Source organism: Podarcis tiliguerta (genome assembly GCF_965153285.1).
Source record: "Podarcis tiliguerta genome assembly, chromosome: 5".
NCBI lineage: Eukaryota > Metazoa > Chordata > Lepidosauria > Squamata > Lacertidae > Podarcis > Podarcis tiliguerta.
Genome location: NC_139538.1, coordinates 90907622 through 90925617, shown reverse-complemented (window position 1 = coordinate 90925617; position 17996 = coordinate 90907622). Strand labels below are relative to the sequence as shown.

The following is a 17996-nucleotide window of genomic DNA, read 5'->3' as shown; positions in this document are numbered from 1 at the left end:
CCTCCCATTTCCAAAATCACCCCCCCCTCACCACTATCCCCCATGAAGTTTCTGTAAATGGAACTTTCAGGGTTAAAATAACAGCTGGGGAGATTTTCAGTGCCTTTGGTTTCCTAGTCTGGTGTGGGGCCTTGCACAGCTGCTTTGTCTGTAAAAAAGAAAGCAGCCAGCACAAAATGTGCGGCTTAATCCTGATTCACACAATCCCGTAGCAGTTTTACAAACGATGCTGGGTTTTGAAATAAAGATTAAGCTTTTTGGACATGTTGGTATAGTTAAATGACCAGTATTTTTTTTTCATGTTGTGTCCTCGGCCCAGTATACTTGAAGGAGCATCTCCACCCCATTGTTCAGCCTAGACACTGAGGCCCAGCTCCGAGGTCGGCAGTTCCCTCACTGCGAGAAGTGTAGCTACAAGGAACCAGGCAGAGGGCCTTCTCGGTAGTGGCACCCGCCCTATGGAACGCCCTCCCATCAGATGTCCAGGAAATAAACAACTACAGTGGATGCTCGGGTTGCGAATGTGATTCATTCGGGATGCACATTCGCAACCCGCAGCATTCTCAACCCACGGGTTGCGATTCGGCGCTTCTGCACATGTGTGATCGCCAAAACCCGGAAGTAACCTGTTCCGGTACTTCCGGGTTTCGGCAGTTCCACAACCCAAAAAAATACAACCTGAAGCGTCTGTAACCCGAGGTATAACTGTACAGTGGTACCTTGGGTTAAGTACATAATTTGTTCTGGAGGTCCGTTCTTAACCAGAAACTGTTCTTAACCTGAAGCACCACTTTAGCTAATGGGGCCTCCCGCTGTTGCCATGCTGCCGGAGCACAATTTCTGTTCTCATCCTGAAACAAAGTTCTTAACCTGAGGTACTATTTCTGGGTTAGCGGAGTCTGTAACCTGAAGCATATGTAACCTGAAGTGTATGTAACCAGAGGTCCACTGTATCTGATTTTTAGAAGACATCTGAAGGCAGCCCTGTTTAGGGAAGTTTTTAATGTTTGATGTTGTTGCTTTTTATTATTATTATTAATATTCTGTTGGGAGCCGCCCAGAGTGGCTGGGGAAACCCAGCCAGATGGGCAGGGTAGAAATAATAAATTAATATTATTATTATTAATCAGTGATGGATGCTTACAGAAGGGATGATGATTGTGATTCCTCACACTCTTCCACATATTAGGGTACTATCCAGCTGTAGCTCTGCAGAGTACCTTGAGGCCAAAGGAGATGCTCCAGGTGTGCTTGAGTTCATCCCAAGGTCTCACATGACCAAACTGGCACCTGCCACGCCATGCCACAAATTGGCACAGAGTCTATCAGGACATGACATGACCATGGTTCCAGTTTTGCTGAGTGTGCCAGAATAATCACACAGCAGTTTCTCCAAATGTTCAGTGCACGCAGCCACCATGTGCAGAACTTGGCATGTACATCAGTATCAGTGGATTTCCCCCAGCACCCTTGTCTTAATGAATTGAATTACAACGCTCCAGGTATTGCAGAAGAATGATGTAAGGGAAATGAAGAACTGCGAAGGTGTTTTATTTTTATAAGCATTATCAGTTTTCTAGCATTTTTGTAACCAACACAAAGCTATCAATACTGGAAATCCATTATTGCAGGGTTGATAATTTTTGCTGCATTTATGCGTAGTGAAAGTCCAGACTTTGCCTGCCCAATAAAGCTGCTGTTATCGAAATTAACACCTTTCTGTCCATTACACCCAGAATGACCCAAGAAAATCAATCCTGAGTCATGATGGTTTAAACCAATGTGGAAACAACCAAATAAACAATGCTAGGAATTGTGTATTAATGAAGACAAAGCTAGGATTTTAGCCATGGGCATAGCTGGGGAGGGAGGCAGGGCACAGCTGCCGCCCAAATTAAGTAAATCAATAAAAATACTTAACATAGGTTCTGCCCACTCCAACATAAAGCCTGTCCCTTCCCCCAGCATAAATCCTGGCTACGACATGAATTTATCTTTGTTCAGCCTCCAATAATCTGGTTAAAGGTTTCTTGTAGCTGATGTAAGCAGGCTCACTTGCTTTTATAAACCTATTTGCCTAAATGAAATTATGTGTATATATTCATATACTTAGTCATACTTGAAGCTCTTTCTAAGGTTTCCAGATGAATTTTTGAAAGCTTTTTGCTACAAACTTCCTGTACCTCATTGAGAAGGAGCTCCAGGGATTTCGCATTACTAGACTGTGAGGTAACTGAGCTATGCTAAATGGTATTCCAGTTTCCCTGTATCTCCGTATTCATCAGGTAGGCACGTCCCATTTTATTTTCTGCCAGTGTAGTGACATGATGAAATTCTACTAGGTTTGATGGAATTGGTAACTTAGATCAGTTGTATCTGAGAAGGAAAAGCGCTTGCTTGAATTCATCTAGCACATGACAGGGAAGGGTTTTATGCAAGATACAATAGTTGTCTTGTCTATCTGTTGGTGCCCAGCATTATAACTTTGTCCAAATTCTAGTGTCACGCTAGCCAAGATGAGGAACTGGATTTCAAGAAAGCAAGGTCTCTTTTGCTCAATCTTAGTTCTTGGACTGAACATGGTGGGGAAAAGGGGAAAGCACAGGGAAGAGACTACATATTCATCCTCTGCCCATGTAATTTTCTGTATGTTATACAGAAGTAACTGGCAACTACATCCTATGGGAAGTTTAGCTGCTGTTCTACTAAATATTGGGCTCTTGTAGATGAAGCATAATCATTTGTCCCCAGGGTTTTTTAGCACAAAGCCAGAAGATTAACCTGAAAAATAGGTGCCAGGTGGAGCAGAATGAGATGATTCTCTGTTCACATTACACCTGTGGTGGATCAGATACTGCAGCTGTCACACTCCTGTCAGTGGCTTGAGTCCCAGTTCTAGGTGGTGTAAGCCACTGGCCAAAATAGTCACCAAGAAGGACAGGTTTGCAGCCGCAGTGTAGCCCAAAGTCAAGTACAGAGAATCAGTCTAGGCCCAAAATGTGATCCAGAAGCAGGATCAGGCAAAAGACCAAGATCCAGCACTTCGATGTCATATTCAGCAGCTGGAAAGCTCAAGAGAGAGACCTGGTTAGCCTACAAGGTGGCCCCATACTCGGGGGCTGTGCAATCACTCTGAGTCGGTAGATGCATGCTATGTTGTTGCTCAGTGGTCCGCAGCTTGTGGCTCCTCTGGTGGCTCTCAAATGTTCTTCAGCAGATCTCAACTCAAAGAGCCTTTCAGTGATATCCTCAGCACTGGTTCCAGGGGACCCAGTTGGCTGGCCAAGTCCTTGACCTGTGGAGTGTCTTGTTCATCCTCTGTGGATGCCGTATCTAGTACCAGCTCAGAGCTAGGCACGACAGCTATCTGGACAAACCCTCTTGTCATCCCCATTACGGAAAGTACAGCTCAGCGCAACAAGAATTGGAAGCCAGCTGAATGCATTCCATTGTTAACAGCCACTATTGCAGGGAATCTTTGGCCTGCGAGGCCATTTCCCCCAAACCACACCCACCCGCCCCACGCCTGTGGTTAAATGTGACATGAGGTGTGGAGCAGGTAGAGATGTGGGGGGTTTGCCTGCTCATGCAGCCAATCCCTGCAGAAATCAGAACTGAACTCCCTGCATGTAAGCTGCTGCACCTAGAATTGAACCCTGCTTTCTTTGGGTGTGGGGGAGAGTTCCATATGGGGAACTCTTTCACTCACCCAAGCCCTGAAGAAAGCAGGATTGGACATCCACTGCTGCCCACCACCCCATGTGCATCGGCTAATGTGCAAGGGGTTCAATCCAGCTTGGTCAGTATCTCCCTCCCTATGTGTCATGGGGTGGTTGGGTGCAGAGGAATGGTGGGAGGAACCACCTGGGGAACCACCAAGGGAAGAAGGCACAGAGCCTGGGGAGTGGTGGTGGGACAATAATGAGTGGTCAGAAGGAGAAGACTGGGAAGAGGAGGTGTCGAAAGCTGAAGAGGTAACAGGGTTTAGTGAGCTGGGAGAGTCTGTGGCAGAGAGCAGTCAAGAATCAGAGGCAGAAGCTGAAGCAGGCGAGTGGGAGGAGGGAGGTCAAGAGGCAGAGATGAATCTGGCTGGTGAAGAGTCAGGGGTGTCTCCCCCTCCTGCTGTGATAAGCTCCCCTCCCTCTTTGGCTCCCAGAACCAGAAGAGGCATGAAAAGGGTGATAGGGAGTTTGGTTTTGCTCAAGCACAGTCTCTGATTGCTTGGAGAAGGCCCTGAGGAGGCAGGGAATTTCAGTTTTGGCAACTGAATTCCATGGAGGAAGACCAGTGGGAATGAGCTGCTCTGCTCTTTAGACATGACACTCAAGTCTGTGGAGATTGTGGTTTTGCTAATAAGGAGTTAGCTCCATCTTTGAACCGTGTGATTACTGACTGGCATGCTTCTGTGACAATAGATGTCAATTATCTGATGTTGTTATGATGACATCAGAGCTGGGTGGTCTTGTCCACTTGTCAGAGTTGTCTTGTGGAGTGGGGGAAGGTAAGGTCTGGCCAACTGAACCAATAAGATGCCTCACCTCCATGCTATAGTGATGTTCCTATATTACAACAATCACATTAGCATATGCTAACAGCAACAGGTGACAGTAAAAGGGCCAGGTGGTGCGTAAGAATGAGTTCAAAATGTGGTAAGTCCAGTTGACCGATTAATTTGATGGATAATATTTCTGTTCCGCTTTTCATTCAAATGAATCCCAAAACAGCTTACAAACAATAAATGACAGTAAGACGATAGAACATCACAAATACAGCATCAGTGAAACAATTACAATCTGTAAATCACTGTTAAAAAATCAACAACTAAAAAATAAGCTAAACATCACAATTAAAGCAAAAGTCATATATGATTAACAAATCAACACGGCATCTCTAATCTATAAATCCATCCTAATATTAGCAAAATAGCAACCAAACATTAAACCAAGCACTATGAAGTTCATACACACACTCTCCCCACCCCCATGACTCTATTCATCAAAATACAGATCCACATAATGCCTTTGGCAGCAAATTCCTTCTGAAGGTTCCTTGGGCTGAAGTTAAGGAAGCGCTGGTGAAACAAACCACCCCCTGATGGCAAACAAGAGTTTCTCTCCCCTCACAGCTCTTCTTTTGAAGGCCCCTATGGTTGGAGGGTGGGGCAAGGCAGGTGGGAAAAGCCATTAGTTGCTGGCCAACATGTAAGGAACCAGTCTTCCTTTTCTCATCCAGAAGCATTCACCAAAAACACCCCCTGAATGCCTCCTGATGACATGGAAACCTATGGAACTTGTAGATCAACGTTTAGCTGGTTCATCGATGTTAACCATTTTGATCCATTAAAACTTCTTGAAATGTTCACCAAAGTGTCTTAATTTCTTGTTCATCCTGCAGCCTCCTGCCCCACCAGTGGTCCGTTGGTTATTTTTATGTGTAGGAACCTTTCCTTCTTCATCTTTTCTTGTACAGTGGTGCCTCGCAAGACGAAATTAATTCGTTCCGCGAGTTTTTTCGTTGAGTGAGTTTTTTTCGTCTTGCGAAGCACCACTGCAGTTAAACACTAACAACGGCGGGGAGGGGCGGGGAGAAGCAGGGCAGCTGCCTCAGCCGGTACCTCGGACTCACCCGCGCCTTGTGGCCACCGCGCGATGTGGCTGCTGGAGGGCGGCGGGGCTCAGGAGCGCGACTCTGGCTGCAACGCTGGCTGCTGGCGGCAATGGCTCTCTCAGAGGAGAGCGCAAGGGTGGTGGGCAGCGGCGCGAGGTAGCCAGAAGGTCGGCCATCAGCCGGAAGTTCGGAGGGAGCCGGAGGAGCCGTCAGCGGGAAGGTGGGAGGGAGCCGGAGGAGCGGGGAAGCGAGCATGCGTGCGTGCAGTGACCGTCGCCATGACAGGAGAGGCAGGGCCGTTTCGTCTAGCGAAGCAAGCCCGTAGGAAAATCCGTCTTGCGAAGCACCTCAGAAAACGAAAAACCCTTTCGTCTAGTGAGTTTTTTGTCTTCCGAGGCATTCGTCTTGCGGGGTACCACTGTACTACCTGAAAATGTGGACTGCACACATGGTTCATGAATGAAGCAGAGTTTCTGTGCTGCAAATGTTAGTTCAAAGAGAAATCTTATCTTTGTAGAAAGTCGACATGTTTGGTATTAAATAATGAAATAAATGCGACCCAGGGGGCTACTAAAAACTATTTAACTGCTTAATAAACGTTACGATCCAATATATATTTTACTTTTCCATTTTGGGAAATTGTCCAGGCTAGTTGACGCTTTTTGGAATTTCCTCCCCTCCCCCCCAATTATATTTAGTGTTTTTAATAAAGACGACTGTGAACTCTGTTGTGGCCAAATGGTCTCCCAGGACATGGTTCAACAATTCTGCCAAGGCCCTGTGTGAATCTCCAGCCAGATAACTACTCCTTAGCTCAAAAATAACAAGGCTGAATCTAAACAATTGTTGGCAAAATTTCCTTCTGCCTGTCTGCCTCAGTTGAGCAATAAAAGGTCTGTGCACACTCTGGAATGTGTGGTGTGGGAAAGCACTTAACCTTCAGTTTTAGTGGTGTTACTACATTATATTATTCTGTTCAAGTCACAGTCAAAATGCCATACATCTGAGGATTTTTCCTGAAGAATCATAAATCTGATTTGTATATACTTGCGTACTGAATGACAGCATGACATCTGTAATTCTGTACAGAAAATATATGTTGAGATCATGTGAGTTCTTGTTAACTGAGAGCAGGACGGGTAGTGGGGAAGATTACAGATGTTGTATTTTTAATTAAACTCGAAGCTAGTTTCTGTTTGTAAGCAGCCAAGTTTAAAGCAAGATCTGAATTTGTCAAGCAGCTTGAAACAAAGATTATGCCTATATCTTAAAATAAAAACCCAAGTCCATGATGTTTTAGAAGAGGCTAAGGCAAGGATCAGGGACACGGGTGGCGCTGTGGGTAAAACTTCAGTGCCTAGGACTTGCCAATCGTATGGTCGGCGGTTTGAATCCCCGCGGCGGGGTGAGCTCCCGTCTTTTGGTCCCAGCTCCTGCCCACCTAGCAGTTCGAAAGCACCCCTAAGTGCAAGTAGATAAATAGGTACCGCTTTATAGCGGGAAGGTAAACGGCATTTCCGTGTGCTGCGCTGGTGCTGGCTCGCCAGAGCAGCTTCGTCACGCTGGCCACGTGACCCGGAAGTGTTTCCGGACAGCACTGGCCCCCGGCCTCTTAAGTGAGATGAGCGCACAACCCTAGAGTCGGACACGACTGGCCCGTACGGGCAGGGGTACCTTTACCTTTAAGGCAAGGGTCAGCAAACTTTTTCAGCAGGGGGCCGGTCCACTGTCCCTCAGACCTTGGGGGGGGGCAGACTATATTTTGAAAATGAATTCCTATGCCCCGCAAATAACCCAGAGATGCATTTTAAATAAAAGGACACATTCCACTCATGCAAAAACATGCTGAGTCCCGAATTGTCTGTGGACCGGATTTAGAAGGCGATTGGGCCAGATCTGGCCCACGGGCCAGAGTGGAGTCCCTAAAATGGTTGTGCTTGTGTTCTGAGACCTTGGACCTGGTCTGCTGATTCACATATGGCAGGCATGTTAAACATGCTAATCGCGAAAAGCTCAACAACTTTGGGTCTTCCTCCCCCGAAAAAAGCTCAACAACTTTGGTCAATTCAATGGGTAGATCGCAATCAGTTTTTTTTTATAGTGGGAGTAGATTGCAGTCTTTTGGGAGCTGGACATGCCTGACATATGGCTTCACAGAAACATCTGTCCAAATCAGCATGTGTTGGCTCTATCTCGCCCTCAGGATTGTGGGTGCCCACCGCCACAACGGGGACATGCAACGTCACACGCACATGCCTGCATGCAGTGCCTGTGACATTGCACACACTACGTGCAGGTGTTTGCATGTGACGTCACACATCTGCATTGTGGTGACTCCTCTTCCTCCTTTTATCCATAGTCAGCCTTTTCCATGGGCAGAACAGCAGGGACCGCCCTATATCTCTGCACATGCTCCACTAAGCCCGCCTGGACAATCTCTTGCTTTTGTTTCTTATCTACTCTGTAAATTAAGAAGGGTGGCGCTGTGGTCTAAACCACAGAGCCTAGGGCTTGCCGATCAGAAGGTTGGCTGTCTGAATCCCCGCGATGGGGTTAGCTCCTGCTGTTTGGTCCCAGCTCCTGCCCACCCAGCAGTTTGAAAGCACGTCAAAGTGTAAGTAGATAAATAGGTACCACTCTGGCAGGAAGGTCAACGGCGTTTCCATGCGCTGCTTTGGTTTCACCAGAAGCGGCTTAGTCATGCTGGCCACATGACCCGGAAGCTGATGAGCGCGCAACCCCAGAGTCGTCCGCGACTGGACCTAACGGTCAGGGGTCCCTTTACCTTTTTATGTTTTGCAACATACTCAGTTCTCAAAACTATTCATGGTTAGATACTCTTGATAACTAATTAATTGCCATTTTCTGGGCTATCCTAGATAGTAAGGGCTAACCTCTTTTTCCAAAGCCATTTGGTCTTTGCCCTCCAAACAAAAGCCCCTTCTCAGAGTTTAGCTGTATGGAGAGAAGCAAGAATAATTCGTGATTGAAACAAACAAACAAAAAAATAGCTTGCTTTCTGTTTGCACAGACCTAAATTGCGAGGCAATAACAGGTTTTCTATAAAAGCATTGTAACACGTACTAGATTCTAAAATGGTAAAAATATTGTTTAAAATGTGAACATAAGAAATCGCACGTCAACATTCTTCTGGGTAGTAGAAATTGGTTTGATTTCGATGACATGTTTACTATCTGCCGCTAGCTTCCAGAGTACATCTGGCATATTATAATAGACAAAACATTAATTAACTATGCAACTAAATAATTAAACTTGTACTGTAGCTTTTACCTTACAACTCCAGCATGGCTTTCAATAACGAAGCAGATAAGACAAATAATTAAAACTGCACAAAACAAAACCAACCAGCCATCTGTAAACTACTACTAATCAGCCCAACATCTTAATTACAAAGAACTGCAGAAAGCGAGAGAGAGGCTTTTAACTGGACCCTGGAGTTTCTGCAGTGTCAGTGCAAGATAATCCTCAGAGCAAGGGGTGTTATCTGCTCACGAATCACTGTATTTTGATGAAATATAGAAATAAAATAAATTGTTCAGTAGCACCTTAGAGACCAACTAAGTTTGTTCTGGGTATAAGCTTTCGTGTGCATGCACACTTCTTCAGATAGTGTATTTTGATGGTTATATCAGAGGCCTTCAATCTTTTTGGGCCTGCCGCACATTTTGAAATCTTAAGAAACTTGCCGCGGGTATCACAAAACATTAGTTTCCCAGAAGAAAAACAAGTGGCGATGGCAAAACAACAGGCAGGCGCACCTACATCCTCCATCACAACAAATACAAAATGGTAATTTGTACTCTCAGACAGTAACACCCCACCCAACAAAAATAAAATATGAGAGGGGCAGGAGGTCAGTGGTTCCAATTAGAATTTTTTCCTTGGTGATTTAAACCATGACTTAATTAAAATCAACCCTCCCTGACGGTTATGAATGCTTTCTAAATTTATATTGTCACTAAGAAATGAGTCTACTTGCCGAGGCAACGTAGGGGGAAGGGAGTGAAGGGGAAAGACAACTGTATATTTTTAAGGTTTTAACAGGGTAGCAGCCAGAAGTCCACCCCCCCAACCCCCAATGGTATCTGATAAAAGAGCCTCTGCCCTGGGATCTAAACTGAAGATAACTCAGCTGCTCAGTGAGACAGGTGGAGGATCCCTGATCTCTTTTTATAACCAAACAGAATGGGGATTCCAGTTGCTTGTAGTTCTAGGCAAGGGAATTACATCAGCACATTTCTCTCTCTCTCTCTCTCTCTGTGTGTGTGTGTGTGTGATCTGAAGTACTTAAACAAAAGTTATCATAACTGATTTATACACTACAAATGCCCTTATGAATTCACATTGCTGTTGTGGTTAATTCAGTTTATATGCCGCCCTTTTATCAAAAGATCTCAGGGCGGTGTACGGCATTACAAACACAAAGCATCAGTGATAAAAACATAGTAAAAAGCATACTGACTGGCAGCCTAACAAATGGTAAATTCTTAGATAATCCGCTCTTTCCTTTAAAAATAGGGTTTCTTCAAATTCTGTTACCATTCTGATTGCGTTTAAATATTTCAGAACAGCAAGTGTCATTTGAAAATACCCAAACCATTCTAGATTCTTAGGGTATCGTTTGTTGCTTAATCTGGCATAATCAATAGTTTTTGCGTTTTTAATAACATTTTGTACCTAAATAGATGACTTTTTTGTTTGACTTCTGATATTGGAAATTTGTCTGCAGCTCAGCTAAAATTGATTCAGAGGGAGATACAGCTGGGCTTTTATTGCGGCGCCATATTTTTCACCAATTGGATACCCAAAAATGGCTTTTCATTATTTTTCTGTACGTTTTCTCTCTATTTTTGAAAAAAAATAATCAGCGCAACTTGAAATTTGTGCACACTTTGCCCACCACTGAGGCACAGCCTCTGGCAGCCCTGTCCTTAGGTCCCTGAGTCGACAGAAGAGGCTGGTCAGCCATTGTCAAACAAGACACGCTCCACCCGGTCCCACTCCCAGACTAACACGCCTGAAAATATTTTATAAGACATTTCTATCAAGCCATCACTCCAAGGAACAATGTTATTCAGTGTGCCTGGCCACCACGGGGATATTCCAGGGCAATCTGCTACAGCACCATCCATCTCTCATTTCGATCTCCTCCATCCTGTCCCCTTGCTGCCCCTCTGTATCCCTCCCGATCCCTTTGGTGCTGTTAGGAACTTCGTGTGGGGCTTTCCACACACATATCAAATCATTTCCTACTTTTTCACCATTGTGGGAGTTTTCTAGGCGGTTGCTCGCTCGGGTAATATCCACCACAGACTCTCAAGTCTCTGTGAACCAACAGGACATTTGCTCCTGTTCTTTTTGCCCTGGAATAGGTAATAGTTTAATGGGACGCGGGTGGCGCTGTGGGTTAAAGCCTCAGTGCCTAGAGCTTGCCGATCGAAAGGTCGGCGGTTCGAATCCCCGCAGCGGGGTGCACTCCCGCTGTTCGGTCCCAGCGTCTGCCAACCTAGCAGTTCGAAAGCACCCCTGGGTGCAAATAGATAAATAGGGACCGCTTACTAGCGGGAAGGTAAACGGCGTTTCCATGTGCGGCTCTGGCTCGCCAGATGCAGCTTTGTCACGCTGGCCACGTGACCCGGAAAGTGTCTGCGGACAGTGCTGGCCCCCGGCCTCTTGAGTGAGATGGGCGCACAACCCTAGAGTCTGTCAAGACTGGCCCATACGGGCAGGGGTACCTTTACCTTTACCTTTAGGTAATAGTTTGAACTCTTCCGTCAGTACTTCTCTTCTGTTTCCCTGATCTCACTGTCCTTTCTGCCTCCTGTCATTTGCATTTGAGTTTTCCTCTTTGCGCTTAGGCCTCGATTGTAGCTCATCAGTCTCCACTCCTTATATGGCTACTGAAATATTCTCTGCCGAATCCATCTCTTTATCCAGCTGTACGTTTTTTTTGGGAAGGGTGATGCATACGAAATTAATGCATGCATTTTACTTTGGCACTTTTGCTGCCTGTGACCCTTTTTGGTGTTTTGCAGTAAACTAAAATGCTGCTGTCCCCAAATCTACTGATATTTTTTTTCCCCTGTGCTAATCGGAGCGCAGGCCAACATCCCTGTGGTAATTTGCTGTTCCGGACCTTGGGTTTTGAAAATAGCATATCCACTGGTGATGTTGGTTTATATATGTGCTGTGTATATAAAAAGGTAAAGGACCCCTGACAGTTAAGTCCAGTCACGAGTGACTCTGGGGTTGTGGTGCTCATCTCGCTTTACTGGCCGAGGGAGCCGACGTTTGTCCGCAGGCAGTTTTTCCGGGTCATGTGGCTAGCATAAGCCACTTCTGGCGAAACCAGAGCAGCACATGGAAACGCCGTTTACCTTCCCGCTGGAGCGGTGCCTATTTATTTACAGTGGTACCTCTGGTTACATACTAAATTCGGTCCGTTCTTAACCTGAAACTGTTCTTAACCTGAAGCACCACTTTAGCTAATGGGGCCTCCTGCTGCTGCCGCACCGCCGCCATGCGATTTCTGTTCTCATCCTGAAGCAAGGCCAATGGAAAATGAAAGAAAAGAGCATTTTGAGGCATCTCCTTACATTCAGATACGGGCGCCTTCCCCTTTAGTAGTACAGTGGTACAAGTACTTAATTCGTTCCGGAGGTCTGTTCTTAACCTGAACCTGTTCTTAACCTGAAGCACCACTTTAGCTAATGGGGCCTCCTGCTGCTGCTGCACCGCCACCATGCGATTTCTGTTCTCATCCTGAAGCAAAGTTCTTAACCTGAAGCACTATTTCTGGGTTAGCGGAGTCTGTAACCTGAAGCGTATGTAATCAGAAGCGTATGTAACCCGAGGTACCACTGTACTTGCACTTTTTTTAGGGTGTGCTTTCGAACTGCTAGGTTGGCAGGAGCTGGGACCGAGCAACGGGAGCTCACCCCATTGCAGGGATTCGAACCGCCGACCTTCTGATCGGTAAAAGCCCAAGAGGCTCATATACTCAGCCTGAATAGCTCAGTTGGTGGTGCTGATAACATGAAGGTTGCAGGTTCATTTCCCATATGGGTCAGTTGCATTGCAATGGGTTGGACGAGATGATTCTCAGTGTCCCTTCCAACTCTACAATTCTATTATTCTTTGTATTCATAACCAAGGGCGCATGTTTGAAACCCTGGCATATAGGGTACTGGAGTGAAAGCATCAGCTGTCTGAAGTACTGGGTCCTGGACACCTGCGTATGAGAGTGCAGAATCTATGAATTACTGGAAGACATCTCATTTTATTTTGTTTGGAAATATGATTGGGAACATGTTGCTGTTAAAATTGCAAATGCCAAGATAAACGCATTACAAAACTGAACTTCAAGTCCTTTCAAGGGTGGTAGAGAGAGTTTAGCTGAGCACTCCAAAACCTTTGGAATATAACATTGGGTCTGTGCTCAGTTTTTCCCTGTACTTGTTCCATGGTGTCCTAATATTTAACATCACATAGCACAATGGACTTGCTTCATAACTATCTGGTTGAGTACTAGATTCTTGCTTCTCTTCAATGAGAGAAAATTCATTTATTCAGAAAAGGCAAGTGGGACAGTAGACCTAGGACTGTATCACCTTAGGGTGCAAGTTGGGAAAATTATTTCTTTGAATGCTCTCACACACCAGCAGCTCTTTGCGTGCAGAAAGCTAGTATGTTAGGCAAGAGGCTAGAATGTTTCATTTTAACTGCCAATGTTGTTACTAATTTTGGTTTTCAGATTTGTCATTTATAACTTTGTCTAGCTATTTGCTGCGTGTTATTAATTAAATTGCTTTATTATTACATTTGTATCCCGCTTTCCTTCCAGGTTTTTTTTAATAAGCATCTAGAAAATGTTTACAAATTGATTTTATATTCATTTTTTAATGATTACCACAAATTCAGCAGAGAAATGGGAGGGGGCACAGGGCGGAAAGATTGGTGGGAGAAGAATTTTACAATTTATCAAGATGTGAGTACTGGCACCTCATGTTTCACCCCCCCCCCCCAAAAGACTATTGTTATACAATCCATATAAAGTGTCGTATTCTTTGACAGTGTCTCAAACTTTAATCAAGGAAATTAAACATGTTACTTTTCTTTCTTTCTTCCCTTGCTTAGGCCCACCCAGAATTTCTGATAAAGTCATCCATCGGCAATCTGTGAGATTAGGAAGAACCATCAAGCTCCCTTGCCCCGTGGAGGGTGACCCCCCACCCCTCACTATGTGGATGAAGGATGGAAGAACCATCCACAGTGGTTGGACGCGGTTCAGGGTCCTCCAACAAGGGTTGAAAATCAAAGAAGTGGAAAGCGAGGATGCCGGGACATACATCTGCAAAGCCACCAATGGTTTTGGCAGCATGAATGTGAACTACACCCTGATTGTGATTGGTGAGTACCAAGAGTGCTCTTCAGAGCCTTTGAGGGCTGCAAATCTGCTCTGTAAATAATCTACCAGCCTCTAGTTAAACTAGTCTGTCCCAATATTTACAAGTGTTTGCGGCGCTGCATGTCCCTGTGTTGCAGCCAGCAGCTTCAAGATAAGATTAGCTAGCCTTGTGCCAAAGGTTGCAAACAGACGGCAGTGATGCAATAATAGCTGATCACAGCGAGTTCCACACAGGAAAGGTTGAGTGATAAGGGGAGGTCACACTAGCCTTTGTGGTTGCTGCTGGAACATAATTGTTCTCAAAACAACCCTTTCTTCAAACCCATGTTTCACCTTGGGTAGCAAGGCAGTATGCTACCATTATTGTCAAGAATAGCGGCAGGTGCCATAACTCATAGAGTCATAGAATTGTAGAGTTGGATAGGGACCGCGAGGGTCATCTCCTGCGATGAAGGAATCTTTTGCCCAATGTGGGGTTTGAACCCATGAGTCTCATGCTCTACCAACTGAGCTACATATATTATAAAGTTTTACTGGTGGCTTAAAAATACGGGGTGGGGAGAATCTATTCAGCCTGTGCATTTCACCATAATATTCTGAATGAAGAAATAGGCGGTCTACAGCCACATAGGAGGACACAGAGTGGCAGGGTTTGAATAGACCAGCTCTGCCCCCCAAATTAATTTGGGACCAGATCCAGGTTAGGTTAGCTGGAATCGGATTGGGGTGGTGGAGGTGGGTAACTATTCACTGAACGGAATAAAGCCTTCTTTGTAGTCTTTTCTTTTTCTCCTCATCTTTGCAAAATAGCTTTTCACTTCGTAACCTGCCTTTCTTCTGGAAAACAGATTCTTTAGCTCTGTTTCAGAAATCATCCCCTTGGGGAGAGCATAGGTTTGATCATCCAGGAGAGAGCTGATTCAAACTGATCAAAGCTGATCAAGGCTCCCAGTACGTTTCCGAGCACAATTCAAAGTGTTGGTGCTGACCTTTAAAGCCCTAAACGGCCTCAGTCCTGTATACCTGAAGGAGAGTCTCCACCCCCATCGTTCAGCCCGGACACTGAGGTCCAGCACCAAGGGCCTTCTGGCGGTTCCCTCACTGCAAGAGGCCAAGTTACAGGGAACCAGGCAGAGGGCCTTCTTGGTAGTGGCACCCGCCCTGTGGAACGCCTTCCCATCAGATGTCAAAGCGATAAACAACTACCTGACATTCAGAAGACATCTGAAGGCAGCCCTGTTCAGGGAAGTTTTTAATATGTGACATTTTAGTGTATTTTTCATCTTTGTTGGAAGCCGCCCAGAGTGGCTGGGGAAACCCAGCCAGATGGGCGGGGTACAAATAAATTATTATTATTATTATTATTATTAAAGCTTGCTTAATTTACTCCCTAACAGGCCATGCACAGTGATGGCAGTTTGTATATTATGATGATTTATAATATTCATCTGAAAATGGCACCTAATACTATGTCACTGGAGACTGATGGGTTTAGGTACTGATATACTTGCTACAAGGTAATTTGCTTCTGTCTGAGGTAATACTTGCTAAAAATAGCATCTCTTCAGTGTTTTAGAACGTGTTTCTCGTTTGTACAATAGCTACCACTCACTTGGATGGTTTCTGTTTGAAAGTACTATTCCTCCTGGTGCCTCATATTTGTGGCTCACTAATGCTGTTTCTATTTAAACTCTGTTTATATTTTCTGTCAGGGGTTCCAAGCGAGCACAAGGGGGTGACTGTCTGGCTCTTTCAAAACTTTCACTTGACTCCACATTTAAAGTACATGTGGCAAAGGCTGGGTGTTAGGGAAAAAGCTCTTTTTTGAAAGCTACTCATTTTGTGTGAAGTTCTATATATGTATTTTTATATATGGTGATGTGAGAACCAGGACCAACCCCTATTTCAGAAACCCTAGGATTCTGTAGAATAGATGGGAAATAAATCCATTTCTTTTGGATCTCAGGATGCAGATCTGTTTCTATTACATTGGTTCCTCGGGTTTAAGAACAGTCCGGTTTAAGAACGATTCGGCTTACAAACTCTGTAAAACCAGAAATGGTGTCCCGGTTTGAGAACTTTACCTTGATCTAAGAATGTAATCCGAACAGTGGAAGGGCATCGGATGCAAGAGGCCTCATTAGGGAAAGCGCGCCTTGATTTAAGAACGGTTTTGGTTTAAGAATGGACTTCCAGAATGGATTAAGTTTGTAAACCGAGGTACCGGTGTACATCTCCTTTATTCTCAACAAAGCACCCATCCTCTCACATGAGAACTTGTGACAAATTCTCTCATCCAACTTCCTCCAGGCTTTTTAAAACACCTGAATATTTCTAACGTTTCTAACTGAATTAGCCTTCTTACGAGAACTGGCAATGCTTATATTCCATTCTTCTGTTTTTACCTAGTTTCTGCTGCCATCTCATCTCAGGGCCTTACAATCCAAGGATCCTTTTCTTCTTTACCTCTGGAAAAAATAAAAAAAAAAAAAACCAAGCAAACCTGTAAGCTAAACCAAAAACCAGTGTTAAGTAGAATGTACAGTTTCCTCCCATAGCTGAGCTTGAAAGGTTTTGTGGCTTACCACAAGGTTTTGGGTGCTAATTACAGCGAAGAGACAGCTTTTAATCCAAATTCACATTCCAATGATTAAGTACAAGAGTTAGAGCAGTGGTTCCCAATTAGCTATATACAGCGCCCCCCCCCCCCTGTTTTTCAAAAGGCAAGCCATGGACCCCCTATTTTTGAAAATTTTTGATACCTTTGTTGTAGTTTTTGGTATGTGAATGGTGCCCCGGACCCCCTACATCAGTGGTGTCCAAGCTTTTTTCAAAGAGGGCCAGATTTGATGAAGTGAAGGGTCATGAGGGCCAATCAAAGGACCAACACAGGCAGTGGCGTAGCGTGGGTTGTCAGCACCCGGGGCAAGGCAAGTAATTTGCGCCCCCTAACCCGGGGCAAGGCAAGTAATTTGCGCCCCCTCCGCTGCACTGTCCCTCCCCCAGATAGTCCCTCGCTCTCTCTCCGCACCGCACCACACGCCTGGCACCCTCCCCTCCACAGTGGGCGGCGACCCGGCGGCTCGGATCGGATTTGCACAGCCAGCACTGCAGTGAGAGAGAGTGAGTGAGCCAGGTAGGGGCAGAGAGCTGCGAGTGCAAGCGCGTCCCCCCCAGATGTTGCGCCCGGTGCGGCCGGCCCCCCTGCACCCCCCACGCTACGCCACTGAACACAGGAAATAAACTGTTGCAGGGGCCGGAAAACGGACCTTAGACATGCCTGTCCTACATGGATTCCTTAGGATCAATGAACCCCCAATTGGCAACCCCTGCTAGAGAGTCTTCTGTAGTTCAGAAAAACAATGGTGCTGTATATTTTGTGCAGCTTCTGCATAAAAATCTTGCACGAAGCTCTTCTCTTCAGCTGCCACTGAATGCTTATTTATTTTCTTTTTTTTAATACCACTGGTCATTCAGCAACTACATATAAGTATTAAAAGTAAGCTGAGGCCCCAATACGTAGCGCTTTAATCGCTTAAAAGAGCCCATGCAGGTACTATCTTACAAAAGTAGTTTCTGTTCAGAGAATGCAACCACTTTCAGGAGCCTGAAGGAATTTTGCCTCTTTCTGCAGTAATATGTTAAGTGATGCTTGGGTTGTTGTTTTTTAGTTATTGTCTGCAGATTGCAAAAGTGCCTTCACTCAAGACACGCATTGCCTTATCCTAAGTCATCCACAGGGCATGTGTCGTTCTTAAGAGCCACAGTTTGCGAATTCATGTGTAGGTGTATTTCATTTGCAGAGTGCAGTTGAGGATATCGTCCACAAAAGCACCTAACTGTTTAAATACTCTGATGGGGAATGTTGTTTATTAGAGCTCTTATTTTACCAAAAGTGTAGCTCTTGAAGGCAATAGTACAATGTGTACTGTACACAGCATTACCTTCAAAAAAGCCTTTT

General features: G+C 45.1%; 1 protein-coding gene across 5 annotated transcripts in view; it reads left to right on the top strand.

Annotated features, from left to right (window-relative positions):
* The window catches only part of FGFRL1 (fibroblast growth factor receptor like 1), a 176917-nt gene that overhangs the window by 73932 nt on the left and 84989 nt on the right, over positions 1 to 17996 (top strand). For all 5 annotated transcript variants that reach the window (XM_083440798.1, XM_083440799.1, XM_083440797.1 and 2 more), the window contains exon 3: positions 13765 to 14037. In XM_083440798.1, coding sequence (XP_083296924.1) covers positions 13765 to 14037 — 273 coding nt within the window. The remainder of the gene's footprint in view (positions 1 to 13764; positions 14038 to 17996) is intronic.